At 38.5% G+C, this 19,588-nt stretch overlaps 1 protein-coding gene and 1 pseudogene across 1 annotated transcript; one reads left to right on the top strand and one right to left on the bottom strand.

Moving 5' to 3' along the window:
• Window positions 1-3,379: 3,379 nt before the first annotated feature.
• Window positions 3,380-18,871, top strand: LOC149180231 (putative 26S proteasome non-ATPase regulatory subunit 3). Its single transcript, XM_089415977.1, has 9 exons — window positions 3,380-3,539; window positions 3,660-3,764; window positions 3,853-4,043; window positions 16,789-16,932; window positions 17,094-17,230; window positions 17,328-17,382; window positions 17,513-17,623; window positions 17,713-17,952; window positions 18,081-18,871. Exons 2-9 carry the CDS (start codon window positions 3,680-3,682, stop codon window positions 18,594-18,596), a joined length of 1,479 nt encoding a protein of 492 aa, XP_089272103.1. The 5' UTR covers window positions 3,380-3,539; window positions 3,660-3,679; the 3' UTR covers window positions 18,597-18,871.
• Window positions 8,515-11,665, bottom strand: LOC149180232 (urea-proton symporter DUR3 pseudogene; annotated as a pseudogene).
• Window positions 18,872-19,588: the final 717 nt, after the last annotated feature.

The following is a 19,588-nucleotide window of genomic DNA, read 5'->3' as shown; positions in this document are numbered from 1 at the left end:
ATCCCCTCTAGCAAGTTGCGAGGTCACAGGCGTGACCAGCCATCCAAGTGTGACTTCCAACAAAACACGACTATGCGACATCTGGTAAGTCACATTTCCACCGGGGTCGCACAATTACATTTTATGCCTCAGGGAAGCAGCCAAAAGATGCGACTTTGTTGTAACACGACTATGCGACCTTCATAAGTCGCAAATGACCTCATAGATCAACTTTTCTCCCAAGGGTCACATTTTATTCAATGGATCATGAGGTTGTCGAACTTCTGCAAGTCGCATTTCCAAATGTGATTGATTTAACGATTGTGAGGTTGCGGGATCCACACTTGGGTCATGAAGATGACATGATTTGAATAGGGTCTTCTCAAACCATTTCGAGATGTTGCATGGGGCAGTGAAAATGAGCATTATGCTTTTTCCCTTAAAATAATGATGAGAATGTGCAACAACCACGAGACAAAAGAAATCATGAAGTAAATAAAGGACAAACAATTTTTGCCCGTTTACAGGGGTGCACTGGTTACAAATCATCTCTTGGATAGCATTACTGATGGAAAAGGGAGATATTATCAATGTCCAAATGACAAGGGAGTTATAGAAGGGTTGTGCAACAATTTTCTTGATGGAGTTGCCTTTTATTTGGAATAATGGAAGTTACATTACCAATTTTTCTTATGAAATGCCATTCTCTTTGACTACTGTAATATTTGGATTGTGGATGAACATATATGGTATTGAGAAGAAACCTCCATAGTCATCCAACATCAAATTCAAGGGAGTTGGCCACATGCATTAGAGTGTTGGATCTTGAAGCCCGGGAAGCTATATGCCTCTTAGCATTGCATCTCCTCCATAGAAGATAACAAATGCTCTGGGTCCTTCACCCTAAACACTTCTTGATGATTGATTAGAGAAAGGAGAGATATGGATAGTTCTTTCGGGAACTATTGTAAACATTTTGGAGCCCAGAGAGACCCCATAAAGATCTCATTAATGGATTGCATTGTAGCACAAGATAGGACTATCCAGGGGTCCAAATTTCATTTTGGTTTTTTGTGATTATTGTTATTTATTTATCTATTGTTACATTTATGGTGTGGTTCTTCAATTATCATCATGTATAACTATGGTTACTGTCTTATAGGGTACAGGAGAGCGAGGACTCTGACCTATGAGGAGAGATCTAGGGTCACTTATGGGAAGACCTATAGCTAAGATGCCCGACTAGTAAATAAGTCAGCTCAGCATAGCTGATTGAGACACGATGGCAACCGAAATGACATTCCATGCAGCCAAGGAACCACACAATTTGGTCTTGTACTCTGGAAACCGCCTTGATGACAAGCATTCTAGGGTCTATAAGAACCCTCTACATCTTCTTCTTCTTTTTATCATAATGTAAATGTTCTCCTACGATGCCATCTTTTAAGCTGAGAGAAATTAAGCTTGTACTAGGCAGTAGGCATGAGAGAGTAGCGAGGAAGCTCAAGAGGCATGAAGGTAGCTAAAAGGGCATGGGGAAAGGCCAATGGTCACGATAGGTGAATGGTCACCTGACCTCTATAAATGTGCCCTCATCCCTCGCTGAATATGGAGGGGGACTTTTAGCACTCGAGTTGAGGCAAAGATAGATAGTTGATGTATACTTGAGAGCTATGGTCACTCAGCTCTTGGTAGCTAGTAGAGTGGATCTGCAGTGGGTTTAGGGTTGTGGCATCGGGCAACAGTATGAACAACCCATGTTCCACTATTGGGTATTGACCAATTGCATGATATGTATTTGAAGTTGCAACAATATTAATAAGATTGTTTTCTTTTACCTTTTGCACTGATTCCCATGCTTACTCATGGTGGTTGTATTAGCTATCTGGTACCTTCACCATATTTGTATGTGTGCTTGCATATATGCGAGATGTTATGTACTGATACATAGTGGTTGCATTTATGTTTTGCTTTCGAATCTGTGTTTACTTGTCCCTTGCCATGTCGGTAACCTATGGTGAACTACTTTGCAATTGACCTTTGACATGTTCCTGTTTATTATGCCCGATGGGGTTTTAGCTCACTAATCCCTCTCATCGTTTATCTCTTCTTATCGTTGCTGTGACTTGTTGGCACCTCTTTCTGTAATTTGTCAATCTTGGGTTGATTTTGTTTCGCTGCCCAAGCACTTCATTCTTGCCCCACTCTGGCATCTTCTCATTTGATAACCAAGAGTAGAAAAAATTCATGGTGGCAGCCGGGCCCACATACCGGATGAGGCTCCTATCCTAAACGGTGTGAGGTCTAATTGGGACTTCACATCGGGGAGACCCCTTAGTCGTTGGCGGTACATTTTGACCCATCAATAGTATCCATCCCAATTATGTTCACGTGATTGTACATCCAACCATCAAATAATGATTGCAATGTTTAAGAATGAACTTCGTGTAGATTATTGGGAGGTAGCTGAATAGGCTCCCCATGTTCAAATGCACTTTTATGGAGGCGTGCTACCGCATCCCACTAGCATGTTGCCTAGTGGGATGGATGTAATCCGCCCCCCACCATTTCTTGAATTGAACACCCCATCCGTGGAAGTCGTGTGTTGCTGTGCATGAGACCAACACTCCTATTTGAGTGTAGAATCTGCCAGAGAGTGCCATAAGGCAGAGAAATTTGAAGCTCAAGTTGAGCAACCTTGATTGGCAAGTTGATTCACAATTTTATTTCCTAGATTGTCTGATATGAGTGGGAATGATCATAGAAATGGAGAGGAGGAGCGAGGCAACCTAAGTGAGGATACCTTAAAGTCTCCAACTAAATTTTACATATTAATATTATAAACGAACACCTTTGCAATAATGTAAATATTCCTAACTACTCTCATACAATTAATTATATAACTTATGATATTTACAAAATTATAACATCGAGATAAACATGATTAGAGTATATGAATTTCCCTTATTTTTTAAAGCATTATCTACTATTATTTTCACTATTGTGTTTAAAAAAATTACGGAGTCTAGAAAAATTACGGAGTCTAGAAAAACATGTTTAGAGAGTATATAAACTCCCTCCATATTAAAAACATAATTAGTTTATCAAAAATTTTAATTTGAAATATCTTTTGCATTCATCACATAGACATTTATATTGCCAAAGTGTTTAAAACATTGGTAAAAAACATGGTTTACAAAGAATTTGGTTAGATGGATAATAATGAGTTAGTGCAATAATATGGATTTTAATCTTCCAAACTTCTTCTTACATTAATAATAAACGATGAGTCATAGTTATAAAAATAATTAATAATATGTTTAATCAAAGCTGAAAACAAAAGTAAAGTAGCCACCTCCAAGCCCGTGTCGTCTAGTGTTCTCCAGTCGAAAAGTTCCTAAATGTTACTCAAATTAAAGGAAATTTCAGGGGATCAAATTAAAGGAAATTTCAGGGGAATGCCCTTTTCTCTTAGTTATTTTCTCATCTGTTGTGTAGGTGAAGCTCTGGTCCTTGTGATGCTCTGTGTTTCCCTCGCTGCGAAGGAAAGAATCGTTCAGGTAAGGGTGGGTGCGGGGTGTTGGTGCGGGGTTAACACCGTTGAATTCATGGAAGATACTCTGATTCTCGTCGCCTCCATTAATCCCGACATATTTACAGTCGAAAATGGTCCATTTCAGGTTTAACGAGCAAGCCCAGGATGGCTACTCAAGATGTCGAGATGAAGGACTCAACAGCCGCGGTCTCCAATTCTTCTGCGCCATCGCCTCCTCCGGTTCTTACGCGTAAGTTCTATGAGATTTTGCCATTGCAGGTAGTGCCTGTTTTGCCCGTGTTTGTGTTGAAATTGAGGCATATTTGTGGGTGTTGCAGATCTGAAGAATGTGGCGGCGTTGATCGAGAAGGGGGTGGTTACAAAGGAGGTGCGTCTGATGATCCGCGCTATCCGTCACATTATGACTCTGAGGAGGAAGATTAAGGCCCCCCACGTGTTGGCCTTTCTGAAAAACCTTCTTCCTCCTGGTTCCGAGGTCGCTTCTCGGCTCTTACCATATTTTCCCAAGGTATGATATTTGAATCCCTGTATTCTTCGCAGAAAAGTTTTTTTTTTTTGAATGTCCACGGATAACCGAAATAGGTCAACGGGATTCGGAAGAACAACATTTGGAAACAGCAACATAGAGTGTATAGAGTATCTCCTACATAGATTAGCTCTAATACTGATGTCGTTTTGGGCTCTGCACTAGATTGTGGATCTTTGTATTTTCATTACGAACCCTCTCTGTAAAATAATGAATGTTGGGAGTCTGATTACTGGGCTTCTAGTGCCCCCTGGCACACGAGAGTTAGCATTGCTAATCTACTCTCGTTTTTGAGTAAGTCTACAGGTTTAGGCTTGTAAGTATTTCAACAGCTAATTTATGTCTCTATAATCATATCCATGGTTGATGTTAGTCATGTAAGCTGACAGATAAGGTTTTACTTTTATTACTTATTCTTAACATGTTACAAGATTTAAATTTTCAACAGTCTATTTGCAAAATAGTTATCCCCATTTGATCTAAGTGTAATGACTAACTACCACATTAATCTTTATGGAAGGCTGATTTTATGACCATTTGTAACCCTCAAGCAGGAGTTGGATTGTATCACTCTTGCAAAACTTTGCTATGAGATCAAAGATGACATGCTTTGGCCGCACATCTGTGTCTTATGTTTGTTGATGTTTTTGATACAGAATTATGAACTCAAGTGTTTGTTAGGTTGTCCGACAGTGGTTATTACAGGGGATTTTCAATTCCCATAGTATTAGCCCTCGCTGTTTTTTTTAATAAATAATCTTTTGTTGTAAAGCAGCTTCTGGCAATCTCTAAATATACATGTCTTCAAGTAGGCTTTAAGGCTTTGACTGCTTTGACATATCCCTGGATGGACTATTCAGCCCATCCATATACATGGAAACTACTTGCAGAGGAGAAATAATCTCTACAAGTGGGGTGCCTTGGCGGAACTCTTTCATGCGGCCTCTCTGATTCTTATTTTGAGGGTTAAGAAGCAATCATCTAGGGTGTAAGCGTCAAAGTTGTGATAAAAAGCAGTCACAGATTCAGCCCTTTTGTGTTTCTTCAAATGCAGATCCTTCCAGGTGTGGGGTGGAAAATTGGATTTCCTGATAATCCTTCGTATGATTAAATGAAAGAAACTTGACAATTTTCCTATTGAAGCCCCTTGATTTAGTCTCTCTTTTGACCCTATCAAACTTGGGATTGGGAACACTCTCAAGATGCCACTAATTGATACGGTTTCTTTCTTTTTTAACTTGATTGTCATGATTCCCATGATTTACCATTCTCCCATTAATGTTCCCTGCAAAGGGGTTTCAATCATGATCATTTGTATTCACCCCCCTTTTGTAGTCTTGGGATTCAACCCCCCTTTTGTAGTCTTGGGGTCTTTGCTGACCTTCACCACTACTCTCGCCTGCCTGTATCCTTCTGTCAATTGCTATAATCATTATACACAGGGCTTGGTTCATTTGTTCCATGGTGTCCCTTGTTGTATTCAAGTGAGTCCTTGATAGTGTAATTTATGTCCTCTAATTATCCTCCCATGAGTAACTTAGAATGAAGCCATAGTTGGTATTCATCCCTGTTATGAACCTAAATCGAGATATGTTTTTATTTCAAAAACCATAAGAGACTCACAGTATAAAACTATTACCTGGATACTATTATCTATAATCTGAAGCTAATAGGGTGCTAACAATAGTAAACAACAGAAAAAACATGAGAAATAAACTCAACACCAGCAACAACAATGCAGTAATAACAGTAGAAATTCCAGCAATATTCAGCAATACATTTGATAACTGATTCTAGAGGACTAATTGCAGAATCAAGTCTGCAGTAGTTACTGGCAACAGCAACTGGATACTCAAAATACACAGCACACAAAACTGAAAGCTTCATGAGAACATAGGGATGCCAACTCAGGTCAACTCCAAGGGAAGTATGGTCGCTGCTTCAATTTTTTTTGTTGACATGCTACCTGCAATAATATGGCTCTGAAAAGCCCTCTACACTAATGCCTAAGAACCCTTTTTATAGCTGATTATCCCACTTTAGCATCAGTAATCTTCATGTCAGATAACTAGGCTTTATAGAAAGCTTCATTAACTAACAGAAAATGTGTAACCATGTAACCTAAAATTTATCTTAACATGAAGTCTGTTAACTGACAGGAATTTATAAATGACTCCAAATTTTGAATGATCCACATAAATTTCTAGTGATTCTCATATAGCACCAATAACTATCATTAAAAGCAGATATCTTTAGACATCGTATCAACACATATGTAAAAGTTTTTGTGATAATCAAAGGTCTTAATTAAACATTAAGTACTAGTTGAAATATGAAATTTAAATTAATTAAATTGTAAAATGATGTAGAATGATGATTGAATAATGTTACAAATTTAAGTTACAACTCAAATTTCCAACCCATAATTAGAATATTAATTCTTTATACTCTGAGAAACAACAGTAACAAATGTAATGTCCCAAACAAACCTTCAAGCGTAATTATAACCTTCCAAGCAAATGTTTCCAAAATTATTTATAAAATTTTCTGTCACCTCTTTACAGACACTTTGAAGGCAAACTCAGAAATATGATATCACAGAGATTCTGTCAAAACGGTTTATGTGCAAACTGGAATGAGGCAAAGAAAAATCTTTTATTAAGAACAATTGCCAGGTATTACAATGTTATTTGCAGAGAATACATCTGGGTTTTAACACCAGAAGACAGCTCGATTGTGCTGATCTGGAAATGTTCTTGAAAACCAAATATACTGCCACAGTTATGTCTCTAAAGAGAAGCTACAGATCTGAACATGGCAATCAATTGTCTCCTTGAAATGCAGTCCCTTTTTGTCAACCAAACCATTCAGCCTCCTCCATAATTTATAGCGCTGTAGCTACCAATAAATCGACCCTCCTTATATACAGAGATAGGAACAATTCGATCCATAAGTCTGCCACAGTGATCTGCAATTCGATCCTTTGTTTGTGGCTGGTATCAGTGTGTCCTGAGTGGAATGATAGTTGGGGATTTGATGGTTCAACTCCACCCTTGATGCACAGCTCACTTTGTTTCTGGAACAATGATGTGGTACAGCAACCCAAGCGGCTCAATTCTTTGCCAATTCTGGAGTGAGGTTATGACAGGGAATTTGGGCCCTCCTTTTGTGCAATAAATCGGCCTCCCAAGATTGCTTCTAATGACAAATGACTTGGCCTCCTCGTTGAAGGAAACATTGGAAGAAAATGATGTTGGAACCCTCGATCTTTGAAGGAAACATTGGAAGAAAATGATGTTGGAACCCTCGATCTTTGAAGGAAACGATATGATCTGGTATCTGCTGATCATTCTCCTAATCGTCTGCCAAAATCAATCTTCAAGCCTGAGGAATGGGTAGTTTTTTGGCCTCCCTATTTTGTCTCCACCTTGGCACCAAGTAAGAGTACTCGGCCCCTTATTTCTGCTTGGAATTCGCCCTTCTGTGTGGAGAAGACTGTCGGCCCTCTAGAAGATAGATCACGGCCTTGACTTGTTGCTCGGACAGAAATAATTTCGAGAATCAATCTCTTTCTCGGCCCTCCTAGAAAACAATTTTGCGTGGCCTCCTGGAATAAGATGAATGGCACTGCAAACTGGAATTTGAAGCCAATAATCTCCTGCAAAATACAAAGGATGATGCCAACAAACCCCTGCAGCAGATTAAAATCAGATCTCAAAAATAATCAAAGGAGGAATTCTGCTAGGGTGGCAAATGATGTCCACCGAAGATGGAAAGAATCTAACTAGGGTGGCAAGAAATCTATCGAAGCTAGTGACAGTTTCTTCAGAAACCCTTGACAGTGAACTCACTTGAGCTCCTAACCAATAGCAAATGATATGTCGAAATAAAATGATCAATCATTGAGCTCCAACCTCCTTTTATAATCTCTCATTGAGACTTCTCCAAGCTTCTAGATCTTCTTTTAATATTATTTTATTGAAAAAGTCACTTTTTTCCTCCTAAGTGACTTTTGCCCCTTTTTAATAATAAAATGCTTTGCTCCTTTTTTATTAATTATTACTTACCCTCTTTATTTAATAATATCAAAGTTGGGTAATTTTCCCCATGGTCTCCTAGATAATTTTCTCCTTTCTCTAGCATATAGGAGACAATTAGGCGAGAGGAAATAATAGCTCCAAATTCAAGAAATAGGGGACATTACAGTCCTCCCTGCCCAAAATTGCTTTTCCTCAAGCAATTTGAGTCTGGAATGCTGTATTATCTGCCCAGCTTTCATGGCATCTAAAATTAGAGTAGATGGGTCCTTCTTTACCATTGCCCCATCTTCTACTAGAACCTTCACAACGCACCCTGCCATTGGCACAACTGCTGATCCGTTAATGCTTGGAATGAATCTGTCAGACTGCTTTTTAGTTTGGACACCCTCTCCACCATGATATTTTGTTATATTCCACATGAAATGAGGGTGATAGTTGTCATACCAAATATGTGTTTGTTCGGTGAGTTCTTAGAATAGACTGCCAAAGATACATTGTCGGTAACCCTATCAGAATGTTGTTTAAAGTTGTCTTTCCCAGCAGCTGTAATATCTCTAACCATCATTTCAGAGTAACTGCCATTTTCAATCTTGAGACAGTTCTCGTCATCCTTTCCATTCATTACAAGGATTCCTAAAGGTATGGAGTCCATGTCAATTCCTTTGCCCTTCCAATTCATCTGGATAGCACTCTTCAGGGCATGGTTGATTTGGAAAGCTGTAGTAGCATACCATAATGAAGTCAATCTCTATCTGGAGAGGCCATTGACTTCCAGTTGCTCACACTTACAATTACATGCAGCTGTCAAAACTGCACCAAATCTAGCATCTTCCAACTCACATTTTATTAACTCTTCGTTGTAGTCAGGAAACAGATCACTTTTGAGGTGCTCAATGAAATTTGCTTTATGTTGACCTCCTGAAAAGGTACATTGTCCAACAAGGTCCTTGAGGAAGTTAACATTAGCTGATGCACCAGCAACCTGAAATTTTGACAGACAGTCCTTCAATTCAACCGTGGCAATGGACTTGGTTGTCTCCCAGTCGTAATTTTGGGGCCATACAAGACTACAGGCAGCATGAATTAACCTCCCTGCTGGTATTGATACAAGGTTTCCTGTAAGCATGGGTGCATTCTTTGTAGTGTCAAGGCTAAGCCGCCCATGTTCCCCTTTTGTCACAGAGAGCCATGTGATTATTGCTACTACACATCCAACAACTGTCTCTACTATGGCTCCTACTGCATTCGCCTTCCTCAACAGGAGCATAAAAGCTATGGGTATTACCACGGAACCAATCAGCATTCCCATGGCTACATACATCCATCCAAACGAAATGCCAGCCTTGTTCAGTGCCACTGCTAGGATCCTCATAAAGCATCCAAAGATGAGTGCCACTGCCTGAAAATCTTTGAGAATCTGCTTTCCATTGGCATTGGGATTGATACGAGTGTGTTTGACGTCATAAGTACAAATTCAAGATACTGCAATAAGTTCTGAGGGACCATCATATGTCGTGGCCATAAATAGCATTGTAAGAAATAATACTGCACCAAGATGCACTGATGTTGATGATGAAAGTGGAACAGCAACAAACAAGATCATCCAACAAGTAACTTTTATGGGTAGAATATGTCCAAGTTGCTATAACACTGACCCAATATCCATTGTCTACAAAAACAGTGCCAAAGTTGCCAAAAACAAAGCCACCTAAACTCAACCTTGTGAGATATAAGCCTCTGTAGCCAGTTTCTCATATACAACCTTTGGAATCCCCAGCTCACTGCTTGCTGCATATACCCAATATGCAAATATTACCAATACCAAATGAACAATTACTGAATGTATATGGCTAGCTAGGAAGGTAGCTTTTAGTCCTCTAGCAATTGTGTAAACAAGGACACTCAGAGGTATTAGGAAGCTCGCACCATAGGTATTTACACTAGTAAGCATTTCCACACTAGCAGATCCTCCCAAAAGTAACATTGTTGTTACAATAATGTTTGTCAAGAAACAAAAAAATGTGTGCAGAAAAAATCCATCTAGCTCGAATAATCACACAAACAGTGTGTGCATAAGGAGCCTTCCTTTTGATTTTGATAGTTATTATTCCAAAAAGAATTACCTGAACCATGTCATCACTTGCATACCAGAAAGGGCCACTAATTCCATACTCCCGAGCAACATTGGAACTCTCATTGACACCAGCTATTTCCAAATTACAGTAAGATAATTGGACTACCAGCTGATGCAAAATCTGTGCTGCCCAATTGGGGATTTTAATGCAAGTCTCTACTGTGGAAGTTCCAGAAGTAATACAAGAAGTTTACCATCTGTCCAGATGCAAAGCTAATTTATTGTCTCCCCATACCCGTGCTGATGCGGCTGCAGAAGGTAAGGGTGCACTCATTTGATGCATGAGTCTTGATTTCATCAATGCATTAATCACATCTCATATTGCTGCTAATGAAACTGGTTTCTTAGCATCAATCTCTGCACTTAGAAAGAGACGAATTTCTGCAATCCTTTCCTCCCTGGTCTGCTTATATATTGAGTGACTATATGTAACTATAGGTTGTTCCCCAAGTATTATAGGATGACATACTGATCCCTTCTGTTTCCCATTACTGGCTGACTCTAGGGTTATTCTTGAAGAGTAAAACAGAAAAGATGCTTTGGCAACATGTAAAGAGTCCCAAACTTCTCCACTGCTGCTTTGTAAAGCAGGCAAGAATGCTGGATGAAATTATGATGATAACATTGTTGTTAGAGAAGCTTCCCAAACATTTGGTATACCCTTTGAAGACAATGATTCTCCCATCTTGAATCTGTAAGACATCTTCAGACAAACCAGATTGAGTACTTCCCCTTTAAATAGTGATATAACAACATCAGCATTACAAAGCTCTGAATCTTCAAGAATGAAGGGTCTAAATTCTTGTTTTAAAAGGTTTATTTCTCCTGGAAAACACAATAGTGGATTGCAACAATTCCAACCTCTGCTGCCTATCATCCTTGGGAAAAGGCTTCAGAACTTGCACATACACAATTCTGGTGGCTTGACACAGACCCCAGTAAATTGATCTAAGCCTTTATGCCTGATTCACTCATATTGATCCCTTCAACAGCTCCAATGATTTCATTTAGTGTGTGGCTCGGCTAGATATCATATCAGGATCTAGTACACAGTTAGGAGGCACTGAAAGACAGTCAGAAGCCTGCACACTTAGTTTCTCTAGTGTTTTCCTAGGTATTTGTTCCAATACAACTGGATTTTTCATTGCCATTTTTAGACATATATCAGTCCCTTTTTCCCTTGGGGTCTCCAGAGATTGTGGTTGCTCAATCACAGATATTGATCCACCCAGGGAACCTACATAGCCAATGTGTTTCTTTTCTGCTTGAACTCTTTCAACTTCTGAGATCTTTTTATTCTTTTGTGGCTTCAGGTGTTTGGTTTCAGATCTGCAATCTCCTTCATTCTTCGCTGTCTCTGCTTCAGGGTTTTTAGCTTTGCAATTCTTTTCTTTCCTTGATAATAGCCACACCTCAATCTGCTCTAACATGTTTGCGAAGCGTCGGTCGTAATTTTCAATTTTTTGATGTGGATGCATTTTTCCCATAGCCTTCAATTCTGGTCCTCCAATTTCTCTCATTGATATCACCCACAGCTGGTCAGAGTCGTGCTCTGATACCACTGTAACGTCCTAAACAAATCTTCAAGCGCAATTATAACCCCTTCCAAGCAAATGTTTCCAAAAATATTTATAAAATTTTCTCTGACACCTCTTTACAGACACATTGAAGGCAAACTCAGAAATAAGATATCACGGAGATTCTGTCAAAACAGTTTATGTGCAAACTGGAACTAGACAAAGAAAAATATTTTATTAAGAACAATTGCCAGGTATTATAATATTATTTGCAGAGAATGCACCTGGGTTTTAACACCAGAAGACACAGCTCGATTGTGCTAATCTGGAAATGCTATTGAAAACCAAATATACTGCTACAGGTATGTCTCTAAAGAGAAGCTACAGATCCGAACATTGCAATCAATTGTCTCCTTGAAATGCAGTCCCTTCCTGTCAACCAAACCATTCGGCCTCCTCCGAAATTTCTAGTGCTGTAGCTACCAATAACTCGGTCCTCATATACAGAGATAGGACAATTCGATCCACAAGTATGCCACAGTGATCTGCAATTCGATCCCTTGTTTGTGACTGGCATCAGTGTGTCCTGAGCGGAATGATGGTTGGGGATTTGATGGTTCAGCCCCACCCTTCATGCACAGCCCAGTTTGTTTCTGGAACAATGATGTGCTACAGCAACCCAAGCAGCTCAATCCTTTGCCAATTCTGGAGCGAGGTTATGACAGGGAATTCGGGCCCTCATTTTGTGCAATAATTCGGCCTCCCAAGGTTGCTTCTAATGCCAAATGACTTGGCCTCCTTGTTGAAGGAAACATTGGAAGAAAATGATGTTGAAACTGTCGATCTTTGAAGGAAACGATATGATCTGGTATCTGCTGATTGTTCTCCTAATTGTCTGCCAAAATCAATCTTCAAGCCTGAGGAATGGGTAGCTTTTTGGCCTCCCTATTTTGTCTTCCCCTTGGCACCAAGTAAGAGTACTCGGCCCCTTATTTCTGCTTGGAATTCGTCCCTCTGTGTGGAGAAGATTCTTGGCTCTCTAGAAGATAGATCACGGCCTTGACTTGTTGCTCGGACACTAAAATAATTTCCAGAATCAATCTCTTACTCGGTCCTCCTAGAAAACAATTATGCGTGGCGTCCTGGAATAAGATGAATGACCCTGCAAACTGGAATTTGAAGCCAATAATCTCCTGCGAAATACAAAGGATGATGCCAACAAACCCCTGCAGCAGATTAAGATCAGATCTCAAAAATAATCAAAGAAGAAATTCCAGTAGGGTGGCAAGAAATCCACCGAAGCTAGTGTGAGAGTTTCTTCAGAAACCCTTGATAGCGAACTCACTTGAGCTCCTAACCAATAGCAAATGATATATAGAAATAAAATGATCAATCGTTGAGCTCCAACCTCCTTTTATAATCTCTCACTGAGACTTCTCCAAGCTTCTAGATCTTGTTTTATTGAAGAAGTCACTTTTCTCCTCAGTGATTTTTTCTCCTTTGTAATAATAAAATGCTTTGCCCCTTTTTCTATTATTTATTATTTACCCTTTTTATTTAATAATATCAAAATTGGGTAATTTTCCCCATGGTCTAGATAATTTTCTTCTCTCTCTAGCGAGTCTAGCCTATAGGAGACAATTAGGTGAGAGGAAATAATAACTGCAAATTCAAGAAATAGGGGACATTACACGAAATTACGAAACTAATAGTAACTGAGAATTCTAATATGATAATTATAACATTTGAACATTCAACTTTTCAAGCCAAAAATTGGGTATTCATCTGTAGTTGCTTCATCTCGTTTAAGTTTATTTTTAGTTTTTACATCTTCCAAGTCTTTTGTCAACATGCTCCCCAAGATCTCATTGCTCTCAATCTCTAGTTTGGAATCATCTGTAATGGAAGGTTAATCAATGAGGCCATCTTGTTCAGTTTCTTCATCTACACAAGCGACACCATCATTGAATTGGTCCCATATTTAATGCAGATTTTGGTAAGACAATGGGAGGCTTTCAAGAGGTGCCACTTGCATCTCCTGAGGTGTCTCCATGTACTCAATACATTAGGGGACATAGAGATGTGCTCCGTACCCTAAGGGTCTCAATCGGATTTGAATGTGTGAACTCTGGCCTCCTTGTTGGTAACATGCCTTACACCATTGGTTGACATAATTGATCTAACCCTTCGGGCTATTATTTATAGTTTATGTATTTAATTTATAATATAATAATAATTAAATAAACTCTAATATCAAGTTTAAACCTCCCTTAAATAATGAATAAACTCTAATATAAGCAATATGTGAACTCATCAAGTATTCCTTCTTATGAACATCGAGTCTTTAACCATGAATTCATGTACAACAATATCTTAAGAGATGGAGAGACATGCCCCCTACCTTGGGAGTGGGGACTTGATTTGATTTGAATATGTGACCTATGGCCTCCAGGCCTCTTTGTTGGCGACCATTTAGTGCAATGTTCTCCAGAGCCCTCGTGATTGAGGCACCCCTTGGGCCCTAACAACTTTGTGGACCTCTTTTGCAATATTTGTCTTGAGTCTCAATTAATGAGTTTGCAATTGGCTGACCTCACTGGTGAATGAAAATTTTCTGCCATATCTATCATCTCTCTTTTGATTGAAGACTATGAACTGGTTCTCAGCTCCCGTCCATAGGAAATAAGCCATGTTTTTAGGTGGAATCCTAAGTTCTAACACACCATACTGTAATGAAAAATACATATGACTTTGTATTGGTTTGTTCTCTGTGTGCATGGTCTATTGATCGTGATTAGTGCCACGCTGTTTAGAGCTCTTGCAATTGAGGCCCTCCTTTTACCTAATGACCTTACCATAATTGTTTGGTGTGATGAGTTTGCATTTGGCAATGAATGTCGACAATGAATTTGTTTTGCTGGATGTATCATATCTCTCTAGTCCAAAGACTCTTAATTGGTACTTGATGCAGGTCCTCAGGGATTTGGTCATATTTTGAGGCTAAATTGTACAGTATGGTATGATACTGCCAAAGATAGTTGAATTTGTATTTGTCCTGTATTTGTGTATAGGATGGCCTTGTATATGGTAACTAGGGTATATGACTTCTCTCACTTAAAGATTTTGGGTAAAAGAGGGACCTTTTAAGGATTGGAAATGTATCTAGAAAGGATTTGTTTTAAGGAGCATCTAGAGAAGATGGCCTCTCGGAGTTGATCACTGGTGATGATCCACCACCTTTTGATGATGCTGAAGTTTATCGAAAACAGTTCCTTACAGAGCATTTGTTCAATAATTATGAGTACTTTGACCTGTTTAGATCATCCATTGGCTAGCCTTCTTTGTTTTCAGTGATGGTTGTAACCTATAGTATGTATCTTACTATTTTCAATTTTGCAAGGGCTTCAAAATACTGTTGTAAGTTTTAGTTCATAATGCCTGGCTCATAATTTTAAAAATTTATTATGTTCAAGAATAAAGTATCCCAAATGTTCAGACATATTATTGATCATTAATGATATAGATGATTTATTACATATCTATGTAATTCATAGCACATACTATTTATCTTAAAAAATATGTATTTTATTAAAAAAATCATATATATTTAATTTACCGTACTGAGAACTCCATATCCATACTGGAGACTCCTGGCAACACTGCTTTTTGAGTCAATATAGAGAATAGCCTTGGGTAATTTCCAAATCTATATGTTTGGTAGTCAATAAGTTCATAGGTAATTTGCTGCAATGAAAGCTATGTCATTGTTCTTGACTCTTATTGCTTCTATAGATCTATTGGAACATTGTTGGTAGTGACCTTATAGGTTTTCATTGCTTGCACATTATTTATTAATTAATATTATACTGGGCTCATTCCCTTGATTCCTAGAAAACACAAATTGTTGTGAGTTTGGATAAACCTGTTGAAGAGCATGGAATTTTAGGGCTTTTATATTGTATAAGAAACTAGCTAGATTGCAACCTACATAAAATGTGATGGCTAAATGTTTAATTTACTAGTAAGTTAAATTTCATGCATGCTCAGTAGTTTTTACGTAATTTGTTACTATATTCTGAGAGGAATTATGGGTCATCTGTTAAATTTGAGTTTAGTTGGTTCGGAGGGTGCCAGTTTCAGGACATCATTTTTACTTTAGGAAGTAGAATCTAGCATGATTGGCAATTTAACGTTGGATGCCACATGCTTGGGGTAATGGAAATAAATGGATGATACAGGATTCTAAATAATTGTAGGAGTGGATAAAGGATGTCAAACTTATAGCCAAGAAATCATCTTCATCTTTGATCTTCAAGATTATTTATTCTATTACTTTTACACTTATTCAATCTGGATGACGTGTGAAAGATACTTTCTTGAGAATTATAGAAGAATTGGATTGCCTTAAATATCTAGCTGACTTGTGCATGTCTTATTCATAGCTTCTGGTTGCTGGATCCTCATCAGTGAGATAACACCTGTAAACATTTAAACTTCAAACAAATATTGAAGATGCCTATGAGAATGTTGAAACCTTAAATGATAACTGTGCTTCTGTACCTTAAGATCAGAGTTGGTCAAGATCCATTTGTTTCTGTGAATATGCCTGTCAGTACAATCTTTTTTGATCCAACATGTTTGCATGTCTTATTCATAGCTTCTGGTTCCCGGATCCTCATCGGCTATACAACACCTGTAAACATTTAAACTTCAAACAAATATTGCAAAATACAAGGAGAATGTTGAAACCCCAAATGATAACTTTGCTTCTGTACCTTAAGATCAGAGTCAGTCAAGATACATTCGTTTCTGTGAACATGCCTGGCTGTATAATCTTCTTTGATCCATCCATTTGATCTTATACAGCCATAAAATGTTCATATGGGTAAAAAACACATGCAAATTCAAATATTGCACCCCAGATGAAATAAAATTATCTTGATGCCCATTTATGACCAAAATAGGTCAGTCACACTTAATAGAATCATGGAGGTTTTTGCTTATTGAATTTGAAATGTGGGATGTTATTGTGGCAGGAAGACGAGAAGGATATGGAAGTTGACAGTCCTTCATCGACAAGTCAAACTATTCCATCTAAGCACACCATTCTTCCTGAGCTGGAAATTTTTGCTTACTTGTTAGTGTTGATATTCTTGATTGACCAAAAACAGTACAATGAGGTGAGTTAAGATTCTGAGAGAGAGAGAGAGAGCATATTGAGCTAATTTCAAAATTTGTCAAGTTGCTTTCTTATTTAATATTTTATTTTTTAAAGTGCTGATTAATATTGTTTAAGTTTGAACTGTCTCCTCATAGTAAAAGAGCATGCCTTATTCTGCAGGCCAAAAATTGCTCTTCAGCTGCAATTTCTAGATTGAAGCAATTGAACCGAAGAACACTAGATGTTTTGGCTGCTAGATTATACTTTTATTACTCATATAGCTATGAGTTGACAGATTCCCTTGTTGAAATCAGAGGGTAGGTAATACCATTGAAATTGTTCAATGGCCTTTGCATTAAATCCTTTTAAAAATGAAAAACTGATGCTCATGTAAACATCATCTTGTGGTGTCAGTACACTTCTTGCGTTACATCGAACTGCAACACTGCGACATGATGAGCTGGGTCAGGTATGGCTGATTTGTAATAAATATTTCAGTTTTAACTTTTAATTTGATTATTTTCATGGTAAGCAATAAATTTGGCCGTGTACTATTTATTATACTGAAGTCAAATGCTCTGTGTTGGGTTTTTGATCAGGAAACATTGCTGAATCTCCTGCTTCGAAATTACTTGCACTACAACCTTTATGACCAGGCAGAGAAATTACGATCCAAAGCTCCGCGGTTTGAAGCTCATTCAAATCAACAAGTATGCAATGACTTTGTATAATTTTCATTTGTACATAGTGTTGTGATCAGTGGAGATATCCCTCTAACTTGTATATGGTGGTCTTTTAGTTTTGTCGGTATTTGTACTACTTGGGTAGAATACGAACAATACAGCTAGAGTACACAGATGCAAAAGAGAGTCTATTACAAGCAGCTCGTAAAGCGCCAGCATCTGCTCGGGGCTTCCGTATTCAGTGCAATAAATGGGCTGCAATTGTTCGCCTGCTTCTTGGTGAAATTCCAGAGAGAACAACTTTCATGCAGAATGGCATGAAGAAAGCTTTGAGTCCCTACTTTGAGCTTACCAATGTATGTACCATTGGATATTTGATTTCAGCATTCATTCTACTGTTGTATTTCAAGTGATTATGGGGTTGCACATTTAACTCTGACCTGCATTGATTCTAATTCTAAATGATTTAAATGTAATGGTACAGGCTGTTCGTATAGGCGATTTAGAACTTTTCCGTAGTGTGGCGGATAAATATTCAAAGACATTCAGTTCAGATAGAACACACAATTTGATTGTACGGTTACGACACAATGTGATAAGAACTGGACTTCGGAATATCAGCATTTCTTATTCCCGAATTTCTCTGGTTGATGTTGCTGCTAAATTGAGGCTCAACTCAGCCACTCCCGTGGCAGATGCTCAGAGCATTGTTGCAAAAGCAATTCGTGATGGTGCAATTGATGCAACTATTGACCATGCAAATGGGTGGATGCTCTCTAAAGAGACTGGTGATGTCTATTCCACAAATGAGCCTCAACTCGCATTCAATTCTCGAATAGCTTTCTGTCTTAACATGCACAATGAAGCTGTGAGGGCTTTGCGATTCCCTCCTAATGCACACAAAAAGGAGAGAGAAAGTGCTGAGAAACGCAGAGAAAGGCAGCAGCAGGAGCAAGAACTTGCAAAGCATATTGCTGAGGAAGATGACGATGAATTTTAGATTAAGGTATTCAAAAACATCAATTTGCAGAGTTGTTTTTGGACAGAGAACTTTAGGATTTATTGCAAAAGTGCTTTACGGCATAACTTGTGGAAACAGAAGTAATGTTGTCACCTGCATATTTCACGAACCTGTACTAGACAGCAATTATGTTCTTTGACACTGAAAAGCCTTCCCATTTTTCTGTAGTTAGCTTGGCTAGAGAAATTCAAGGTTTATGGATTCCCATGTTTTGCTTAACTTATTTATAGATTCAATAATGGCTTGTTTTATTATGTTTCTCTATACAAACTTTCTGATAAGTTTTATTGTATGGTTTTCTGGCCAAACATGTCCAGAATTATATTTCTACAGATAAAATATAAGTTTAGTAGCTGGTCTCTCTCTCTCTCTCTCTTAAACAATGATAGCATTGTATTAGAAAAAGCAGCTGTGGCCAAAATGGAGTCTTGTAATAGAAAGCGAGTATAATGGCTGCAGCCCATAAACAAATTGACAATGTCTTCTTTTTTTTGAAAATCCCTACGTCTGTTTGACCAAGTTCTAGATTGGCTAGCATGGAACAAACTGACCTACTAACATAATAACCCCACAAAACATGCTAAACATGCAAATTTTGGATGCTGGCCCATGAAGGGCATTCTCTGTCGCCTGAATTTCCTTGGGGTATTCATAGTGCCTGTCCAGTCCTGATTTCTCTGCAGGGCTTGTGTCCTTCTGCAGCTTCCAGTTTCAAATTGGGAGATAAGCAAGAAATCAAGAATACAAGCTACCAATGACCACCTCATCTGTACCCATTTTGGGGGTAAGGTTTTGAGTGCAGGAGTCTCTGTGAGAATACAAGCCCGATCACCTTGGCTACTTGCCGCTAGACCACACTCCTCCGGGGGATTGGTATGCAATTTTTTTTTATTTCACACTTCAATTGATGACCTTGCAATGCCTTCTGTAACGTGTAAGGGCCCATTTGCTACAGTTTATTTGCTCCTGCT

This window comes from Pinus tabuliformis, chromosome 3_2 (genome assembly GCF_031772625.1).
Source record: "Pinus tabuliformis cultivar Carrire ecotype Pingquan chromosome 3_2, CPIR1, whole genome shotgun sequence".
NCBI classification, from domain to species: Eukaryota; Viridiplantae; Streptophyta; class Pinopsida; order Pinales; family Pinaceae; genus Pinus; species Pinus tabuliformis.
This window is presented reverse-complemented; position numbering and strand designations above follow the sequence as displayed.

Bases quoted from the DNA above. Each gene is read 5' to 3' on its own strand.
- LOC149180231 (XM_089415977.1), top strand. From the start codon at position 3,680: ATGGCTACTCAAGATGTCGAGATGAAGGACTCAACAGCCGCGGTCTCC. The intron at 4,044-16,788 runs GTATGATATTTG...TTATTGTGGCAG, and splicing joins TCTTACCATATTTTCCCAAG to GAAGACGAGAAGGATATGGA. The intron at 16,933-17,093 runs GTGAGTTAAGAT...CTTATTCTGCAG, and splicing joins ACCAAAAACAGTACAATGAG to GCCAAAAATTGCTCTTCAGC.